The sequence below is a fragment of the Atheta coriaria genome, unplaced genomic scaffold (genome assembly GCF_025399875.1).
Source record: "Atheta coriaria isolate IRGN ID8LTWV9N9 unplaced genomic scaffold, Caltech_Dcor_3.1 hic_scaffold_7_pilon, whole genome shotgun sequence".
NCBI lineage: Eukaryota > Metazoa > Arthropoda > Insecta > Coleoptera > Staphylinidae > Dalotia > Dalotia coriaria.
This window is the reverse complement of record NW_027045449.1, coordinates 12,727,483-12,749,782: the sequence shown is the minus strand read 5'-3', so window position 1 is coordinate 12,749,782 and position 22,300 is coordinate 12,727,483. Positions and strand designations below refer to the sequence as shown.

Here is a 22,300-nt window from a genome sequence, read left to right as displayed (position 1 = left end):
TAGGGAACCGTGTGTCGACGCATTTTTCCTTTGCGAAAACTTCGGAACTTTCTTCTGTTTAAGATACAATTGTCTCGTGCTTTTGTCCTTAAATGTGTACTTGTCTAGCGCTGCGCTGGGGGTGCATCCTTACAACCATTGTTCGCCTTCCATTGTTCATAATCAAATGAAAACCCATCTGTATAGATACTCATCGTTCAGTCGTCGTCGTCGTTCCATCGCCGCTCCTGCCTCACGTCGCAGTTCCGTGCGTCCCCGCTCCTCGCGACCGCCCCCGCGCCTGCACCGCCTTCCGCGCGTCTCGCGGTCGGCCCGGCTCTAATGCTGATGCATGCTCTCGCTGGTTCTATTCTATTTTCCACTTCCACTCCACTATTATATTGCGAATATTGTATTGAGAGACCAAAGACAATGGCGGCACGTCCGCCCGCGAACGCGCACGGAAAACTTTTTATTGTTTTCTCTAATGTTGCAAGCATAATGCGGAAAATAAAACGAGCATAGCAATAGTTCTATGCATAAACAAATCGTTTAGTGTTTTTAAAAATATCGTAATGGCTGCCCAGTGACTTTAGCGACAGCATGCGGAAGCGTGCTGGAACTCAATACGTTATTTTGTAGTTCCTATTATCGATAATAAGTGACGGTAGGTGCGTCGATGATTTTGAGTCCTGATTGTTGGAGAATTCTTCATTTTGTTTTGGGTTTTGTGGCAATCTTTTGTTTTGTGGCGTTGGTTTGATTGTTTAGCTCTCTCATTGGATTGTTGATGCGCTCGTCGTTTGATTGTCGTCGCCGTTGTCTTCGCCGATAATGCCTCGCGAGCGCGTTCGTGCACTAGCGCGCGGGTTAACAATAAGTTTTTTGTTTCTATTGTGCACGTACGCGGTCTTGCCTTTTGTCTGCGCGCTTTGTTGGCGGAAAGGTTTTTATTCGGCCTTTTTTGCAGCAAATGCTATGTGTACATCCATAGTATAGCATTCTTTCGCTTTGTCTTTTGTGTATATTATACTCACTGGCTAACAACGACCACACACTCTCTAAATGCAAATAGTAACAACGCAACAAGGCACAAACAGTTTAAATAGAATTAATTTACTAAAATAATACATAAATGTGTAAATGTTTGTTTTTAGTAAATATTTTTAGATAAAATTTGCATTGTTTAAAAATTCAAAATTTGATTAAACACCTTGTTTTTTGGCCGTGCTGTCAACATGCCTATAAAGAGCGTGTGAGTGCATGTGAAAGAAGACTGACTGCAGGATGAAGCAAGTGTGTGGCCGTGTAGCGGGTTTTATTACGCGTGAAATATGTAATAATCCACCCCACCGATATTGTTCTTTTGTTGGGATGTGATGGGGTAAATGTATGCGGATTGTCGTAATAGTTTTATGAAAGGGCCCGCGCAGGATTTATGCTGATAATGACAACAAAAGAAAGGGCGCGGGCGGGTGCGTTGGCGGGAGGCGGCTGTGGCGACGGTGGTTGGCGGCCGCTTTTCGGTGTGCGCTGCCGAACACGTGGACTACGTAATAGATATGAATAGATATGGGGTGGAAGCATGCGATTTATTATTATATACTGAAGACGTAAAGTATCAATTGCCAAAGGAATGATTAGTGACTTCTGAAAGGACTCTATGACGTGGATATGGAAGGGCTTTATTCTATTCGTCAACAATAAAAGCCCTCCATAGGATTTATTGTTGTAAACATAGATTTAACATAGATAAAACAAAAATTGAATTATATCCAAATTGATATACTCACAAATATTACTGTGTTGCTGTCGTGACGTGAATTTATACAGCATTTATTGCTCAAGAGTGGTTGTACAGATTTTGATAAGCAATGTTTTGTTGGATTCCTCTCCGCACCGAATAGCACAATACTATTAAACTATTGAGAATTATAACTTATAGAGTATGAAATAAGGGATAAAAATTGGTATAGAAATTCAATCCTAATTATATTTAAATAATTACATCCGAGATAGCCCAAAATGCATTATTATCAATTCATATTTTAAATAAAATTGCGAATCTCATTGATGGAATCGATTCATACTAGGTCTCGAACAAGAAAACATTTTTACTAAATACTACGAGAAATAAGTCGCGCCCAACAGCAAATTTTTGGTAAATCAGTGTGTATATTTATAACACAACTTCATAATTGATCGATATAGTAGGAATGTGCATACGTGAATTTTCGCAAAACAATTCAGAAAAAACGAATGATTCTTATCAAATAAGTATTTAATTATGTCATATTAGATTAGTAGCATCGATATAATTCAATTAATTAAGTGATTAAGCAATCACATCCATAATTGGCCAATTTTTAAGGCTCTTCAAATCAATAAAACATCACAGCTCAATATAACAAGAAAAGTTTATTATCTATGTATATATATATATATATCGTCGTTTCAAACATAAATGTACCAACAGTTTCGGCAATAATCACTGCCGCAGTCTTACTTCGTATGATACCTGACCATCAATGAATTCAATACATTTTTTTGCTTGTCGCTTAACATTTTAAGCGCACTCGATCAAGTCACTCCCCCACCATATAACCAATATACATCTACAGTGTATGTTCAAACCATTTCAATGCACAAACAGGTTGCCAAAAATACTAACGCATAATAACAAACATAATAATGCCTACAAATAGTATGAAACTATTACAAGTAATTATAATTATATTTTGAATATTGGAAAAATAAGGATGAAAAGAAACGTAACTTACAGTTAAAAAAACAAGAACTTATTCATTCGTGACATAATTTATAAAAAATGGAATTAATAAATTTCATATTGTCATTCTTATATTATCTGAATTATCCAAACAGAAAATTCGATTGTTCATTGACGGTTTGTTTAACTATTGTTAAAGGAATTTATAAATAATTTCACATTAGCTTTTCTAATACAGACGATAAATCACTTTTGGTTTGACACATTAAAAAATTAAGTATGGTGTTTTCTTACATTTTACATTAACATAGTAAGATTCAAAATAGAACTAAAGATAAGTACAACTTCATATTTGCGATTGGAACAAAACATTATTACATCAGTTTATCATCGTTATCAGCTTATCTGATAAGAGCTGTAAGACTAGGCGTATAAAATATAAAATTTCATTTCGTTATTACCACGACTATTATTAAGGCACTTCAATACTCAGCGAATTTATAGATTTCTCATTACAGATTCGGTTGATTTGAGCCTAACATGAACAATTTTGATTGATTAATTGATTGAAGTCAGTGAAACAATATGGAAGTGATATTCGTTACTTAAGAAAACACAAAAAATTAACTACTATTATAAAAACAAATAAAACAACAAGTTATCACAAATAATTAATCACAAAAAGAACTTAAATAGCGATTTGTTGCGTTTCAATCATTACTCAATCGATGAATTTATATTTACTTTATATTATAACTCAATTAATTTCTGTTTTCAATTCCGACTTAATTGTTCTTGTTCGTATTAATACTAGAGCTACGTTTTACGTGTATGTGTGTGTTAAATGATTAGCGCAATTCACGTACGTGAACGAATGTAGGTAACTCAATGACAACTTATGCTAGATATTCTATATAATCTATGTAGAAATCCATCGAAATAAATTACTCCATTAACGTAATCGACTCGCAACGTTCCCAACATGGAAGAATTTCAACAGTCATTATAATTTTCACATCGCTTCCGATAGCGTTTAATGCGGTGTAGGAACAATTGCTTTTATATTTTATAATAATGAACAGAAACAGTATTCACTCTAAAATGAGGTAAGGTACAATTTGTACTAAACTACTATAATATGCTATCAACGCAAAAACGGTTGATAACGAACCGACAACAATTATTATATCCAATAAATATGTCAATCTTGATTTGGCAATTATTTTCATCAGGACGTTTTTATTACGCTATGATTAGTACTCTTGAATCAGTTCAATCTCAATAAAAATTATCATCGTTAAGATCAATAAGTTGTAGAAAATTTTTGATGAAACAATGAGATTTTCTCTACGATTTTAATGAATATATACGTTGATCGAAAAATATTACTCTAAAATTTTATTTGGCAAATCTAAAATTGGTTTTGGTTTTTTAAAATTTACTCGTCTTCACCTTCATAATGATCAGGCATTCTTATGTGCACGTAAATAAAGATTAATTTGTGTCAAGAGTGTCAATAAAATGCAGACTAGTATTTAAAACAAGAATGAATCGAACACCACCTTTACGAACTTAAGCGCGTAATGACGATACTTCATTATTGCATTCAAATCTATAATATTTCTCAAATCGCTTCGGACGCGTATCGTTATCATTATGCCAATATTCAAAAACTTGGCAAAATTCGTATTAACAAAGTTTACGTTAGGTAGTTAAGTTATTGATATATTAATAAAAAAATATTGCCTCTTATCACAAAGTTTGTAACATGTAGAAAGATCTGTCGAATAATTTTGTTTCACGCTGGCGACGATGGTTGAAACGCTGCGTTTGTTTAATGATTGTGCAATACGCAGCGCTGTACATCGCTAGTCGCGGGGGTTTACCTAATAATGTTGAAAGCAACGCGCTGTGACATCGTGTTCAAGCCGTTTTGTCGCAATAATCTAAAAAACACGTTGCGCCTCGTCTATAATTTTTTGACAACTCTAATCGCCCTGGTCGTTTTGGTGTGTATTTGGTTTAGCATTCTCGCGTGTGGAAAATGTCGTCAAGCGTGTTAAAAGTAACTCGTCTCGACGAAGCCGCAGTCTTTATCTCTGCACGTCATTTTGGTATGCTTCGGGGGGAACGCATCCTGCAAGCGCGAATACTGAGATCGGTTTTCAAAGTAGAATCGGTTGATGCTGTCTGGCAGGGCGGCGGGTTGGTACTGCCAGCCCCCGAAGCTGATGTTGGCGGCGAGATTCAACACGTTGCGTTTGCCGTACATTACCTGCGAGTACACCTTATTGGGTTTTATTTTGGGGGTGCTGTCTTCTTCGGCGAGTGCTTCGATCGAAGCGATCAAATCCTCTTGGTGCTGTTGTTCGTTCAGTGCTCGGGATGATGGTGATGCGTATTCGTTGTTGCTCTCTTCGAGTGTAGTTTCGCACGCGGGCTTCTCACCCAGTTTCGTTACGTCGTCACGTGGAGTCTGAAATGATATGTTTCTCTATAATAACCCAATTTTCGATAACACTATTATCACTTACATTATGTATGTTGTCGTCATTTATATCCTGCACCTGAATAATGCCATCCAAGCCAAGAACATCGAGATCGTTGAGAAGGAACTGGTTGTATGAGGCTGAGTCTGGTGACATGGAAGAGATCCCACTCTCAAGTGAGTAGTACGACGATGCGCCCGAAGATGCTAGCGATAGTGAGCTGGGGCTCTTCGGAAACAAAATCGCTCCCTGCATATAGATCTCCTTGAGGCCGTCGTTCCATTGCTCCGGTTCCAAGCCAGAGAGGGCCATCGCTACGGTTATAGTCATTTTCCCGCGCAGCAATGGGCACAATGGCGGCGTGCAGAGACGATTCCGATCGTCACAGCAACGAGCAATCACTTTTGAACTCACTGGCAACAAAAACAAAATTAAACTAAACACAGGCTAATAATACCATACACCACAAGTGATAAGCAGATAATAATGTGGTTTGAAGCGTTTATTTTTATTGCAATATCTTGTAGGTACAAAATATGTACATAGGCACATTTTAAAAATCAAAGCACGAAAACGCTTATCTCAATAGACCTGTATGATTTATCTTTTTCCGCGATATTATGCGTGCACTGTGCAGTAACCGCAACCTTATAATCGCACAAACAAGCATTCAGATAAGATAAACCGTAAAATAAACATTTATACTTTACCTAAATCAACGAATTTATTTATACTTGAATAATGACATCATTGATAAGTTCGCGAGTACGCCATTTGCAAAATGAACACTTTAGCGCTTCGGATAGCGCTTGTTGTTGTTTTGATACAAGCAATGATATGAACTCGTTTTTTTAAGTGTGCCATGGTAAAGCGAAGCAAATCACCGCGGCCAAAACTGTATAAATGTATAGTTATAAATTATAAAATTTGTTAACTATAACAAGTTATAAACACAGTCGAACGCACCGTCCGAAATGTATGAATGTAGGTTAGCATAATTTATGCAGTGCGTTATGTCGTCGCCTGTTTGCCTATTTGCGTCCCTCTGCGCGTTACGTTAATTACGGTACTTTCTAAGTACTTACATTTACGATTTACGGACGCTCCGCGCACTTGAATATGCGCCGATTTTTGTCACTTGAACGATCACCCGACAATATTGCGCACAAATACGAATGCGTAAAAATGTTGTTTTCATAGGTAAAAAGCATGTCAAAACGTCCAACGTGTGTTATGAGGTGAACAGTACTCGTATGTGCAAGCGAATTGGAATGCATGGGATTAGATTACAAGCATCGTCTTCAAGTAAGAATTTGCGTTTACTTACGGTTTCCGTATGCTCCTGACGACGAGTAGCAGCTCGATACTCGAGTCGGCGGAATTAAATTAGTTCGGACGGCATAGAAGACAGCGACATGCAGTGCGGTCGTCTTCTAGTTTCTTGGAGGGAACGCGCAACTACGCCGAAATCCAATGCACTGCGCGACCAGCAACGTTCCCAAGGGCGTCTCGAGAAACACGGCCGTGCACGACTTTGTGAGACGTTGCCAGTGTTCCGTTCGCAGCCGGATAAAAATAGATTCACGCTGCGCACTATCGGTGGGCAAACTATCACCGCGAGAGAATCGACGCTGATAGCGTGCGTATGGTCAATGCTGTGCGCCTCTATCGCGTATCGAAATGGTATGTCGAGTATTGTTTTGGTTACGAGGGAAATTATTGACAACGTTGCGAGTGGGAGCAACACGTGTGTTGCCTTGAATATTGTGGTGGCAAAGGTGCTGAGCAACAGGCTGTCTGGCGCGACTGCATAAATGAATATCTTGTTTTTGATGCACTTACTTGTTGTTGTTTCTTATTTAGAATACTGAAATTCGTAAGTGGGTTTATACAACTCTCATGCGAAAAGAATGCGTTTTAAACGTTGCAATAATTACATGGAACGTAGAAATTTTGAACGAGCTCCTATATTTTCCGATGCTGCAAGTTTGTAACGCTACACATAGGGGGCGCTTCTGTACTGTAACAACAGGATAAAATTCATAATTGTAAATAAGAACTATTTTCAACAATTTAGGAAAATAACAATACTTATTTTAACATTAATATTAACATAATAAAGCATATTGATTATTAAACGTAAAATAGCCTAAAATATGTAATATGACTAGGTTGGTAAATATGTAGAAGAAACCTGTAATTTTGTACCGACCTCGACACCGACGCTACTCTTTCGTTCACTCAACATCAACGCTTGAATAGGTTGACGCTCCACCGGTAGATGGCGCTACGTGTACTGATATCAAATGAAATTTTGTTTGCAACTAAGTTAACAAGCATTCTTCGCAGCGTTCCCAAATAAATATTACCGCGAAATGTTTTAACCGTAAAATACAGTTTTCTTTTAAACAGTGATCTGATCTGATTGTATATTAAATTATAACAAGTAGTAGTGATTGCATAAATCTCAGTAAGAAAATGGTAATAAATTAAACTATCAGCAATATTAATTAAATACCTACATGGACGAGGCATGTTGGTTGCTCTCGGATTCTACATAACACCAACAACCTCCCACACATTCGCAGACAAGCAGGACGCGCTTCTCCTACACAAGAGGCATTGCCATAAGAGCATAAGACCATGAGGGATGTGTAAGTCCTCCTGCTCCTCCTGCCATTGGTGCGTTTCGGTCGGCGCGGTCGAACCCAGGTTTGGGTGTTGCTGTTGTAGCTTCCGTTCGTCGTGTATATATCTGTACACCGAGTCGAGCCGGTGTGGGTGTGGGTGCGCGAGCGTGTGTTGGGGGGGCCTTCATTGAACTGCGAACCCGAACAGTCTTGCGCTGATTAATGTACCCCGGGCCGGAGCGTTGGCTCTTTGTTTAGACAAATGAACGTGTCTACACTCCGCAGTGAGGGACCTATACCCTTTTTAATAGCTAATGACTCTTTGATTTACGACCTCGGCGGAAATAAAAAATTCAGCGTTCAACACAGCGCGCCGCTGTACTACACAGCAAAATACAAATGCCCGCGTCGAGAAAAATGATGTAAAAACACCGAGCGCAAACCGGCGAATAGGAAAAAATTAAAATCGCCAACAACGCTTGATGGGTGGATGCCATGGGCAAGATCATGCCACTGCATGATTTTCTGCAGGTTCAATCTGCTAGGTGTCTACTCTTTTTATTAAATTTAAGATATTATCACGTAGTTTACGGTACCTATTTATAATTTTTTGCTTACATATATAAGAAAATGACAAAATGCAGGTACACACTGTCTTTACTTATTTATTTATTAATTGCATGATCAAACATTCAATCTGATTTTTGTACCCAAGGCTAAAACAACAGTTAATGACTTGAATATTAAAAAAACTGGTCTTTATAAGAAAGTTTTGTAGATTTCACCGAACCGTTTATTTTTATTTTTTTATTAAAATATTGTAAAGTAATGTTTGGGGGTAGAGTTAAACCCTTGCATTAAAAATTCATCAATTAACATTATCTTCACGAAGGAACGACATGACTGCGTCAACTGCGTGCTCGGCTGCGTGCGTTCCCCCCTTTTGCAGCCTCCCGACATGACACAACCCCGTTCGCGAGCACACCGCGCCGCGTTTGTGCATGGCGTAATAATAATTATGACGTAATATATAACCCAACAAAACGCATCATTCATCTACATACTTCGCATAAATTCATGACGACGCGGATGAAGAGCGGGCGCCGAAAGACAGTGCGCTCAGGCGGCGGTGGCGGCGGCGATGTCGGCCGCTTGTACTGCATGTGAATTTATTACCGCGATGATTGTTGTTAGTCGAGGGTGGAAATTGCCTGTAATGAATATCAAAGCGCGATGATGGGGTACATGCTCGGCGGCTGCCCGGACGCACATGCAACGGCCATCGCTCATAATACCGCCACTTAAAACCGCCGCTGTGTTTCATTTAGTTATTTTATACGTACACGATGATGGCGATCTGCCGCCTTGCAAAATTTCAATATAACGCTGCGTTACGACGCGATGCGTTATGAATTTAGTGTCGTGGCATTACGTGCGTTGTGGATGCAGCATGTCGTGGCATGTCAAATCGCGATTAGCGACGGTGTGGCGCTTTCATAAGGGCGAAGGCACGCCATCGGCATATAGGCGGACGGATAGTGGCGGCGGGCGAATCTTTCGTGCATTCGCGCTCGTTACGAGGCACAAAAGGCGCACGAACGAACGGGCAAACTAAATGTTTATTTCGCATTAAAGTGGCGAGAGTAAGTAAGTACGTTTGCGAGCGCTACGATTCTACTTATCTATACAGTGTGGAGGTGTTGCTGGTGTGCTTGATGAAATAAATAATAAAGATTTGTATCAAACGTAACACGTGATTTAATGCGTTTTGGCACGCAATTGCGTAATGCACATTTCGTCATTGGCTAAATGGCTTTTCTTCAAATAAAAAACAATTAAACAATATTTAAAAAATGTTTACTTGAGAATTAATTTATCGAAACTATGATTTTTCAATAGGTGTTTCTAAATTAAATTCCACAGAATTGAAAATAAGAAAATTGTTTATTTGATTCTGGCACAAAAGATGAATTTTTTATGAATTATATTAAATATCAATATAAACTTATTGTCTCAATATTATTGGTAAATATTAGAGTGTGGATAATTAGAGGAGAATTGTCAGTTGGAAACATTCTAAAGTTTGTAAAATCATTGTTCCGCGAAGTGATGATTAGTAGCACGCGTTCGGATCCTCTCCAAAGAGCGAAACTCTTGAAGCACGCTTTGCGTTTGCTCATTGTGCCGCTGGCGCGCCGCAGCGTTTTGTGTGGTAGTAGTGCAGGTCATGAACTTAACAATCAATGATATGTTAACAATAGTCGTTACGTCACGCAATCGTAAACATATTTGCATAGCTGGGGTTTCCTCCATTATGTGGGCCGTCGACGGGCGCATTCAATTTCTCTTTCGATGCAGGAGCGCGCTCTCCGCCGGGAGCATCCCACCACTACGCGCGCGTTTGTAAATTTTCTTCATCGACTCGCGACGCCGACGTGGATGCGCCGCCGCCACTGCCGCCGTTCATGCGCCGCGCACGGATTTGCAGGATCGGGCGCGGGCATGTGTGCGTTGCTAGTGACGCGAAATCTTTTGTCCGCTCCCACTGGATCGTTACGACGCATGCGCACTCGCGCTACACCTCATCGGCGGCGGCAATGCCGCATGCCGCCGCGCGCCGCCACCGTTGCCGCCAGCACACGCGTTCGACGTTCCCAATGTTTATACGCCGATGCTGTTCTCTTATCCAATGGCAGCGGTTTAATGGCTGGCGTGTTTTCTTCGACGCACGCTATGCTCAAAACGAGCGAAACCAACAAAATATCCGTATCGTTTATTTTTTAACGACCTCTCATTGCATTTTATTGCCGTGAATTGCATTTTTATATTTATTGTTGATGCTTGTTGCATAAAAGTCAACGTATTTAAATGTGGTTACAAAATTTGCGTCCGCGAAAGAAATGTACAACAAAACCTTGATATTCTAACAACTGTTGCTCTTTACTACGCGAACGTGGTGTACTACGTACTGGAGATGCGAACGAGCACGACAATTCCGAGTCGGCCAAACAATGATGCACTTGAATTCAGTTCGCTTTTGTAAAACTCGCCTTCATTGTTATGTTGATATAATAGCAGTGCGCGCGGGCTCGCCTCGCGCACCACGGACGAGACAGAAAATCCATCGAGTCGCGAAATATCCGAAATCGATATCGACTCCGAGTCCTCGTGGCAGACGGTGACGCGGTGACGGCGTCGTCGTCCACGGCGTGAATATTACACCAACACCTAAACCTAAGGCTGATCGGCGGTGGCGTGTTGGAGTTGGTACAGTAACAATGGCGGAGGTTCCGGGCAGCGACGCTAGTTCGCGCCGCGCCGTTTTCATATTGATTTTGCTACATGCCATCGCATAAAGGCCGGCCAGCTGGTGGAGCGTTCGTAATTCAAGCGAGGCATCTCGTGACCCTTCTGTGTTCTTATAAATCTTTAGTAAACCATCCTTTTGATTAATAATTAATTTATGGTCAATATTATAGGTACTACTTAGGTACCTACGTACTATTTTGTATAATCAAATAGGGTCGTAATATTTATAATTGAAAAATTAATCATTAGCATAGTGGATATTTCAAGGTCAGATTAGTTTAAAGTGCGAAAAATGTCTATATTATTTTATCAGCTAAATTTTCAGTTTCCTGTTTCTTTTCGCTTCTTTTGCAGTCTTGGACAAAGACCCACCATTAAAAAGTTGTTTTGCAGTCTTGGACAAAGACCCACCATTAAAAAGTTGTTTTATTAGCTACTACCGGGAACAATACGTTTAATTTTCGATTTTTAAGGCGAGCTGTCAAACGACGAAATTGCAAATCTGAGGAATTCTGAGCAAAAACAAACAGCCATAAAACACCGCCGGTACAGCACACCAGGTGTTAGTCGAAATGTGTGACGAAGCGTAAGCGAGCTGGTAGATGCGCGGGTGTGCTCGCATTGATTCGACCGGCCGGCAAAAAATGTCGCCAATGTGTGTGCCTTGACATACGTAACGAAACGATGCGCGTTAGGAATAAAGAAGCCGAGCGTCCAGGTGTTCCGAGTTGGGCGCGTACCTGAACTCTCCACCCGGAGCGAGCGCACCGCACAATAGCAAGACAGCCCGTGCCAAGCGCCCCATGGGGTTGTCACCCCATCCGAGGATATATGTCACCCATTCGGCTGACGTACACTTACCTGCAAAACACTAATGGTCCCACCTTAGCGTGAAGCATATGAATTGCGAAATGACGGAATGAAACGCACTTTTCACGACGCACAGACGCTCGTAAAATTGTGACAAGGCGAAAACCATTAATGTGTACAACTTGACACCTTAAACGTTATTTTCTATAAAAATTTATTACTACAAAAAAGAACTATTCATTTTAATGAGAATTGAAATTAAATATGTTTTTATGCGTTATCAGAATGCATAATATTAACAGCGACTAATTAAAAGATTGACATTTTGAGAGACCTTTTCGTCTTTAATAAGAAGGGTGCCGAGGTCTCTCGGAGGACCCATGTGCGTCCAAAAAGTAAAGTCAGTAAAGTCCATTCGCGAGCGGAGGGCACTGTCAAAGTCGCCACAAATATCACTCACGGGCAAAGGCGAGCGGAACCGAGCACCACTTTTAATACTGCGTATGTAGGGGTCGGGTACACAACGTTTTCAATTCGAACTTGGCGGACCCCTTTCCGCAAAAGATCTTGCTGCTTCCATCCATTACGAGTATTACTGCCATCGGTCACTGACTTTGCCTGTAAAAATCATTGCGACATGCTATACAAGATTCCACTGGAACGTGAACAAACACACCGCAAATGCTAACGAAATATCAAGCCCATCGAAGCTGGCAGAGAGGAAAGCTGATTAATTACTTTACCAACACTTGGTTATTGGTGTTTTTTTTTTACTTGATATGATTTGCTAGCCGAAAAGTGATTTGTAATTAATTACAGTCGATTCAAAAATGATGCGTGTCATGCTGTGGATTGCAGTGTCATATCCGACACAATTGGAAACACATTTATTTCAAATGTAAGGTACGTATGTACGTAGTTGGTCTACCTACACGGCAGATATGTGGTGCAGCTCGCTGGGTTTCCGTCCCAGAACGACAAACGCACAACAAGACGCATTCCTCAGGTGACATTTTATATGAATGGAACCTTTTCATTCAGCTCGCTGGCGAGGTGCCCCCGTGCACACACAAGCGCACAACGTTTGCGTTGTGTATTTTATGTCGTCGGTGCTGTGCGGTGCGATGGTGCCTCGCTTCTTTTTCGTCTTTTCATTCGCACTTTCAGCACTAATTCTGCGCGCTGCGAAGGTGTCGGTGGCGAAGGCGCAGCGCCGAGGACCATTTATAAGAGGAAGTGACGCAGGGGGTCATCAGTCACGGTGACACCTGGAGAATGCGACGACTTCCACGAATTCGCGCGTTCCTCGTAGACTTCACTTCGACACAGCGCCAAACACACAAATACGCAAACTGAACCGGCACGATGACTGGCGCATGAAATATCGTTCTTCGCTTTCTTAGATGATGAAAAATTTCCGAGAGCAGGCGCAAAAATAAAAATCTCGTATGATGATTATTTTGCCGGACTCGGAAGGCGATTAGAAATACGTCAATTGCAGTACCTATATTAATCCAATTTGCGAGTAATTTGTTTTTGATATTGTGAATCTCGGCTCGATATTTATTGCCAACATCAGCAGAATCAACAACGCGTCAGCGTCCCTTGCCGGATTACCGTGCAAGGCGGGGGCGTCATGAATCTTCGCACTCCCCCTTATTTAATTCGCACGCTCTCGGTGCGCGCAAGCATTACACACGGCTCATGCACTTTTATTACATAATTTCTAGACGATAAAACAATTATTAACGCCAATATGCGCTCCGACGCTGGCGCTAATGCGATTCCGGCCGCGACTCGGTGCTTCATCATTTTTAAATTTCCTGCTTAATTTAATACGATTATATTGCATATTTGCTTTTGCTTACTCATTAATGTGATAATTTATTAAATTCTTGTTGCAGATTCAAGCGACGTTCAATGACGCACAGCACCCACGCTACACCAAAGTGAGTTTTATTTTTTGACATTTCTGCGCAATATTTGATTGATAAATAGTAATTAATTGCGAATTTGATAATTTGTGGCTTATACGCCTGTGTTGGTTTTTGTCGAGCTTATAACGCAATATTTGAAGGACGAGGATTAGGGCTGGACGATGTACGCCTAGAGAGAGTAATCTAAACACAATAGGCCGTGCACCGTATGCAACATTCGTTCTTGTCCGTTAATATACGTTATAGAACCGGATATATTTCGGACTAGACCGCACTCTCTCGAATGGACATTTATAGTGGACCCGATGCGGAAGCGGCCGAGTGCGGTGCTCGCCGGACAATGCGCGGATTACGCCGACACGCTCATGTTGTCATCCTTACGCTTCATATTCGCAGTCTTTGGCTTCGGGCATCAGTGCAAACCGCACGAAATATTCAATTAAAATATATTGGGGGCGAGCAGCACTCAGCGCTTATAGTTTAACTTTTAGTTTACAAGGTCCTCTATTGGATATACTCGTAACTACAACTATATTATTTTATTTTAGACTTATACCAAAAATTATACATTTTTAGAATCTTTTTTGTTAAATTCATTTACGTTGACGTGAGTAGTATCGGCCGCATGGTTTCAGCACTAATTGGACCCTCGAGCACTCGACGAACTGATCTTCTTACATCGCACGGACTTAATGCGACGTGTGTGTCGCCCTTTCGCGCATAATGACACAGCGAGCGCGTCAAGGCGAGAAATTAAATTAAAATGTTACCGCGCTCTGGATGGATTCATATCGGTGGCAGTCTCACACCTTTGACGCCTACACTATTTGCAGTTGCGCGCATACTCGACGTGGATGTGGGGCGTCTGTTTTGCGACGTGTTTTCAACTTTCGAGTGCCGAGGGATGCGCGTTGGCGGCGACGGTGGTGGCGTCCGTGCATGTGAGTGCGAGTCCTTCATCGCGAAGTGGTCGTGTCGTACATGGCGTGGGCGCGCACAAAGGATAGTTTTATTTTGTGCGCGTGTATAAAAGAAACGCGCTCCAAGTCTAACGCCCGAATCAAAGAAACCACACATGACGCTGTTTTAATTGCGCGCGCTGGTGTAATTTTTAATTATTTGTAATCAACGTGTTTGCGGCTGCATGGGGACTCTCAAATTGCAATTACTTTCACAATTTTCTGCAATCGTAAAACTCGAAATTGCTTTGTATGTTTATTTTGAGTTTCTGTTGGTTTACAAGTTTACAAAATATCTCGCTTTATATAAGACAGAGCTATAAATTTCCTAATGCAGGATTCCGGCAAGCAGTTTGCATTAGGGTGGTAACCTAATGCAAACATATCGCATCGAAGAAAAGCCACTCACGAAAGCCGCCAGCGCGCCGGGTAGTAACAAGTCGGGGGCTGCTCGGAAGACATTTTGTACGCAAAGTGTCTCCGCAGCGCCGGCGAAACAACGTCGCGAAAGGAAGCAGCTTCTTCTTATGCGCTAAGAGAGATGAATTGGCAAAGTTCCCCGATGTCTGGTCTCCGCACTGCAGGAAACTGGAGCTAAGACAAAATGCCCTTGGCTTCAGTCTTGCGTATAACTATTTGGCTGCGTGCTTCAACCCCTTAAATGAGCGCACAAAGCAGCTACAAAACACATCCTGCATCCACACAAAAGCTGCACGGCAAAAACTATTCCATACCGGGGATAATCTAACGTTAAGAAGACCAAAAAATAACAAACATTCGGAAAGTCCGAATTTGTTGGATGTTGTATATAAAAAGTTTGGTTTGTTGTTTTTTGCGCAACGGGAAACATAAATCTTAAATAAAAAATAATAATATATTACAATCGTGATTTTATAAAATAAAGTTAATTTATTTTTTTTACAACAATGAATAGTTTGGCGGATTACTCAATGTCTTCAGACTGTGACTAATCTTGATGTTTTATCAACGCGTCGAAAATAAATCTACATATGCAATGGAAGCCACGGGAGGGTAAACGAGGAAGGCGCCCTCCTTGCAGGAGAACGAATGTCTTTATTTAAAAGATAATGGCATATGAAATTTGCTTCCATTTTTTACAATTCTTTGACTTTTCTTATTTTCTGTTAAGACTATGGGTGATTCCAACCTTTTGCGCTATCTTTCCGCTCCGTTAATTCTCGCTCAGCCTGAAATTTATAATTTAATTTATGGTCGACGAAGGTAGTTGTGTTATTAATTATGATATTAATTACGAAGTTTTGCGCGGTGGCTTCATAACGTGTACTCATTTTATTGCCGGACTTTAAATGCGCACCGCTAAACTGTGCCGCGTTTCAAGCAAGACCGAAGAAGTAGGAGAAGAAAAAAACTAAAACGGCAAAAAATTAGTGAAATTAGTGCTCGGCGTGTTTGTCGCCGTCGTTAAAATGCGCGCCTGCACGCCTGGCGGTGGTGGCGAACGCAAACTCCTCGAGATTCGTAATTAATGGGAAAAGTTCCGAACGCGGCTTCCAAGACTTTCTCGACCGCGCCGCCCCCACGACGCGAGCGCTGGCAATCCGCGGCTTTGTATAAACATTCGGCCCAGACGCATACACGTACGCCTCGGAAGGAGGTACGAAAGACACAAGCCACTTGAATAATTACTGCGGATAACTTTACGACATGACGACTGCGACTCCGAGGTTGGCGAAGAACTAAGAATTGGGAACTTTCGCTCGAACTACACCCCCGCGTACGAGGGAAGCGCGGAGCATTAACGCGGCGATAACAATTATGGTGCACGATGATGGAGCGCTGCGTCGCCGTCGAGTTGAAACAAAAACATTCATTTTCATAACAACCTTCGACCTTAACTCTAGAATGCTAAAACTAAATTTGCATTGCTTTTTCCGAGTGTACGAAGTTTAAACTGGGAAACTAAATTTAAACGCTGATTGTTTACACTAGATTGAAACACGTCGATAAAACTGTGGGGTTCACGCCGTGGGCATCGATTTGAATATTTGAATTTTAAATATCTCGAATGCATCTAGCGTTCACAGATGCCGGGTGATAATTTTAAACGAAAGGGCGTTAAGGTCACGTGCGCAATCAATTTTCGACCCCACACACGTTCGGGGGCACACATGTAATATTTTTAAAGTCAGCGCTGCTAAGATGTTGTTTCACATTTCTGAGAATACACCACATCTAATTCAATATTTTTTCCTCAATCGTAGTTCTTCCCCTTTCGAATAGATTCTATACTTCTAATAGAACTAAAGTGCGTGTATACTGAAGGAAACTTCCTGCCTCCCGCCTCCTCCACACGTCTTATCGAAGAGTGGTGCACTTGCCGTCGAGTTTTCAGTAATACAAGGGGGTAGTTCGCATCGATTTCCAAACCTCTCTCTGTGTGCTGACTAGAATTGATGGCGGTCCTCGAGGCCCCTCAACTTAAAATTCCTGGCGTTGACGCGGCGGTCGTTCGGCAATGTATAATTGAATCAAAAAACACATTTAGAGAGTCTTTCGGTTTGGCTGACTGGGATTTAGACGTATGTTCCCACTAAGGGGCTGAAGGTGTACGAGGGTCGATCGACAACTCTTCAGTTTAATCAAATTCGCAATAATTTCAACAATTCATTAGCACCTAATCAAGTTTCACGACGTGCCCACCCCAACAACCGACAACATAGTTAGCAGAGTTAGGAGAGCACTTCACCATGTCCATATGTTATCAATTTATTGCGACTTGCATCAAGACGAGCACGTAGGTGGTATTTATTAGCAGTAACAACAAATCAGTTTGGTTTATTTCTGGTCGTGCTCAAGCATAAGAAGTGGAATTATGTGCTGGTGAGTGTTTATGCTGGCGAACAACGAAGCCTTCGAGAGGACGTAAACAAGAATGTTGTGCGTTCAGGCGGCGGGGCATGTAAATAATTTTGATAGCATGTTTATTAGTCGATGCTGTTGATACGCGCTTGTATAAATAACATGGCGGGTATCAGGCGACAATTGGTGATTTTATAAAAAGAATAATGACACCAGACGATGCAGCGCGGTAATCCGATGTAATGATCGTTTCCGTTGAATGCACAATGGACAGATAAATAACAGACTTAAAAGGTTGTTAAACTAATTCTACACTCGGTCGGCAAACATATAAGAATTGTTTATGATGACTCAAAGATGAGAGAAGACAAAAATTTTAGTACATAAAATATTTCATTGTTTGTTTGTTGAGTAATTTGTAACATGTTTCTAAAATTTTTGGGGTCTTGTTTTCTGAATTATTTGTGTGGGAGTCGCGGCGTTTGTTAGTTTGGTTAGTGGTTGAAGCTATATGATTTCATCCCTAATGGAGTGCAAGCAAAGTTTTCCTCGGCGGTGCGCTGTTAGCAGCCGCGAAATGGAAAATGGGAAATCATTTTTCAATTGGTATACACTCCGAAAATATTGTGAAGTTTTAAGTACGCGTGGAAGAAAAGTGAGCAACACTTGACGCTGTTCTCACGAATCTATTTTATCCGCGAGAGAAAATAAACACTGAGCTAGGATAACAAAAACAAAACTGGCTCCAAAATCAATTTGATGCAATTTAGAAACTTGCTAATACGAAAAATTAGAAAATATTTATTTTTTGACATCATTTTGTACTTAGAATTTTCATTTTTGTGTTGTGTTATATTAGAGAAGCATAAAACGTCAATAAATATTCAATTCGCAACTCGTAATTGAACTCTCCTACCGTTAACTATATAAATGTATAATGGCACCCGTTGTGTGTTTGCATTTGCATTCTTGTTGTTGGGCTGATTCTTGCATTTACAATGCCAGGTATTGTCAGGCGTGTGTCGTGTGTGGCTGTGACGATGCTCATGTTTATCATTCGAAACTAATTTGTACTTTAGGATGGGTAGATATATAAATATACAGGTTGTTTCGAGATTAATTCTGCAACATTTAATTATATACACAAATAGACTGATGTTTAGTCGGTTTATTTATTTTTTAATTACATGCGTTATTATAATGATTTTATATTCTTTTTCTTAATTGTTTTGCTTACTCTGATTTGTTGATTGTCGCGTCACAACTGCCTGTACGTGATTCCTGCATTCTGCATCGATACATCAACGCATTTTTCTTCCTTGAAGCCACATGCTGCACCCTATAATGTTACACCAACAATAGCCGTAATTTCTCCTCGTGACTTCTTTGGCTTCCTAATAATGCGTGACAATTTTTCGCAATGCTCGTAACTCAAAGAAATACATATTTATGTGCGCAAGCTCGCAGCCTCTAATTGCACATGAACAAATTATATGTAAATTTAATCATCCGACCGTCTCGTTTGGGCCCCCAACTTGATTTGCTGACTTTCCTCCTGAGTATATTATTGCTCAGACGCTAAATGCTTGGCTTGGTGTGGCATGTACGGAGGGTCAATCAGCGGGCCACACACAACCTCTCAAATTGCATTTCTGTAGATGACGGGTTCGACGTTTCGATTCGACCGTTGGTTTTTCGGGTCGCCCGCCAACGATTTGTTCGTGCACGCCACCATTTGTCGCCGTCGTCGTCGGCGGCGAGCTCCTTCACGCCCGGCAACGTAATTATACCGGATATGATTTGGTTGATTTCATATTGTTCACTTTATTACATTATTTGTGGTTGCGACGTGTTTGCCGCGAAACGTGCCGACAGATTCAATTCAAATTAATGTACAACCAAAACCAAGATGAAAATGTTAAGTAATTTCTTGTGATTACAACTTTGATACCAAGGAACATCCTTATAAAGATGGCATGATAACACATTGCACACACATTTCTATTCTCATCGCATAAAGTGTAAACGTGTAAATACCGGCATGCAAAACGCGCCGGGTATGCACACAGTGTAGATGTGTAATTATCGCCCCCTATATCGCAATGCTTATGGGCTGTAAATCAGGATAAGGGCGAGCAACCCCCGCTTGTGGTCACGATGTTCGCATGCACACATTTCGCCAGACCGAAGCGAAACGTATACGCGAGATAGGAACACGCGCGCACGTTGGGCAACGAGATGTCCGATAATTTTAACTTATGTTGAACCATTAGGACTGTGGAACACATTCTTGGCGGTAGCGGTGGCGGGCGACCTTTATCCGAAATTATTCAACTCGGAAAAAAACTTGCATCTTGCGCAATAAAAACATCCGAAACGGGTGATAATTTAAGCGAACGATAATAAAATGATAAATGCATTTCACCCGAACAAATTTAATTAAATTCAGAATACTTCTAATATTTTTGTTGCTTTTGCTGGCCATTATTTTTTGCGATTATCATGAAAGTAAATGAAACCGAACGCTGTGGGAGTAATAAAACCAATAATATGAATATTTGCATCACTAGTCGGAGGAAGTGTCTTTTGCGGGCGGGCAAACAACGCAATCATCAACTGCTCGATTTTCTTCACGGCTCATCTGCGCTCGACGGCGTTATTAAGTGCACATTATGCGTTTGCGCCTTAAAAAGATAAATATATAAAAATGCAAATGGCCTTAGATGCTCAGATTACTACCACTTTAAAAACGCAATCGCGAGTTTTTAACAACGCCATCGAGGGGTACAGCTTTCGCGTCGTTTTGCAGTCCGAGCGAAACACACTCAAATCGTAATCAAATGCGCAGATACACACACTAAATGTCGCCGGTGTCGGTAGAATAGAGGGGGTGGAATGCGATGGAACAGATGCTGGAGCGCGGAGGCGGCGAAACGCTTTCATAACTGCGAAAGAACCGCCGAGGTCGAGGCGTTCTTTTATAACCGGCTGTTAAAAATATCTTAATGTTAGTTTAAATTCTATCTGCAGTTAAGTGCTCGCAAATAAAACGCGGGGCGAAAGCCAAACCGAAATCATTTGGCTCCACAACGACATACAGGCTGCTACATGAAAATAAACGTTTATAAAACTACTATAAAAACCAAAATAAATAATAATCTCAAATATAATAAAATAAAATCCTTTTAATCAAATAATATTTGAAATAAATTTAAATAAAAATTTTAACTTAACGTAAAATTCTTCTAAAATAGCGACCGACTGTATTATTCATGTTCTCATTTTGCGTTGAGAATTGTAATGGTTTACGACTGTCTATTTCATCCCTGTTTGCACTTTAGTGCTAGATATGCTGATGCGCACTTTGCGCTCCTTTCTAAGGATTTGCACAGCAGCTCGTTAATTCGAGTACGTGTACAGCGTAACTACACCGTATCCAGGTTTAATTTCATATCGTGTTCCATTTAACCACGACTCATTTTTGTGTTTTTCTTCGGTGGCGTAGTTCTAATAGAGTTATAGATGTGCATTGTGGGTGGTGTGGTTACACGACATCATGCGATGCGTAGGATAAGCGACACTTGTGAAAGGGGTAGCTCAGGTGGTTTCCTCAATTTTGTAGTTTGCATCACTCATGGGTTCACGACAGCACCGCAGGATTGTGATAAATAGCGCCACGGTTGGTCCGAGCGCGACGCCACGCGTGTTTTTTAACTGTGCATTATTTCCATTCGGCGGGGGTTTATTGTGGCGATTGTGCTCGCATTTGAATATATTAGCTGAGCATAATAGGTAAATTGAGTAAACAACTACTTGGGTGTCTCACCTACATCAAAACGAATTAATCTTCGAGTGTGTCCAGATGGTTATTATGTCACCTATCAATGTGATCTACAAGGTAGACTCCACTGAAGTTTTGGATTTAATTTTATAGTTAAACTTTATATAGATATTATGACAAGGAATTAGTCATTATTTTATTAATAACTAGCTTTTGCCTGAGACTTCCTCCCTGTAATCTTTAATAAAATTGTTTACTTACTAATTCGTTTACTCTCTTGTTCTACACACATGATGTGTCAATTCTATCAATAAGATTCGCAATTTTATTTTATAGAAATTAATTATTTAAAGAATTGCATATAATGCACTTTAGCGCGCCATCTTGGATTCAACTATTTAACTAACCTAACTATGATTGAATCTCAATGCCAACTTTTATCCCATAGAAAAGGGCTGTTTTTAGGCTTTTCCCGGCAATTATTCGAATTTTTCTTACCGTAAAAACCATCCTTGAACTTTAACGAACATTTTAAAAAAGAATTGTCCAAATTGGTCTAAGCGTTGTTGAGTTATGCACTTTCCAACAGATTTTGTGATTCATTTTTATATTATAGATTTGATACATTTACGTGTTCCTGAATTAATTTTTTGTGCATTGAATGACCAAATGTTGCCCAAAAACTTATTCCGACACAAATGAAGTGTGTGCAGCCAGCACACATCCCGCGCCGCGACGTAATAGCAAAAATAGTGTGGGGTATTATCGAGAGGCGGCGTAATCCGAACACTATGCGGGCATCCTCAGGGATTCGCAAAACCTATATTAAGTTCGCGC

The 22,300-nt window shown here is 40.7% G+C and overlaps 1 protein-coding gene and 1 long non-coding RNA gene across 2 annotated transcripts in view; one reads left to right on the top strand and one right to left on the bottom strand.

Moving 5' to 3' along the window:
- The window catches only part of LOC135795272 (uncharacterized), a 134,160-nt gene that overhangs the window by 15,122 nt on the left and 96,738 nt on the right, over positions 1–22,300 (top strand). Inside the window, exon 3 of the long non-coding RNA XR_010549056.1 lies at positions 13,850–13,894. This is a non-coding gene — a long non-coding RNA (uncharacterized lncRNA). The remainder of the gene's footprint in view (positions 1–13,849; positions 13,895–22,300) is intronic.
- On the bottom strand, positions 2,379–6,887 carry LOC135795719 (uncharacterized). The gene is made up of 3 exons (XM_065307480.1): positions 6,524–6,887; positions 5,242–5,609; positions 2,379–5,183 (listed from the first exon to the last, which is right to left on the bottom strand). Exons 2-3 carry the CDS (start codon positions 5,524–5,526, stop codon positions 4,767–4,769), a joined length of 702 nt encoding a protein of 233 aa, XP_065163552.1. The 5' UTR covers positions 5,527–5,609; positions 6,524–6,887; the 3' UTR covers positions 2,379–4,766.

Bases quoted from the DNA above. Each gene is read 5' to 3' on its own strand.
- LOC135795719 (XM_065307480.1), bottom strand. From the start codon at position 5,526: ATGACTATAACCGTAGCGATGGCCCTCTCTGGCTTGGAACCGGAGCAA. The intron at 5,184-5,241 runs GTAAGTGATAAT...ATATCATTTCAG, and splicing joins ATGACGACAACATACATAAT to ACTCCACGTGACGACGTAAC.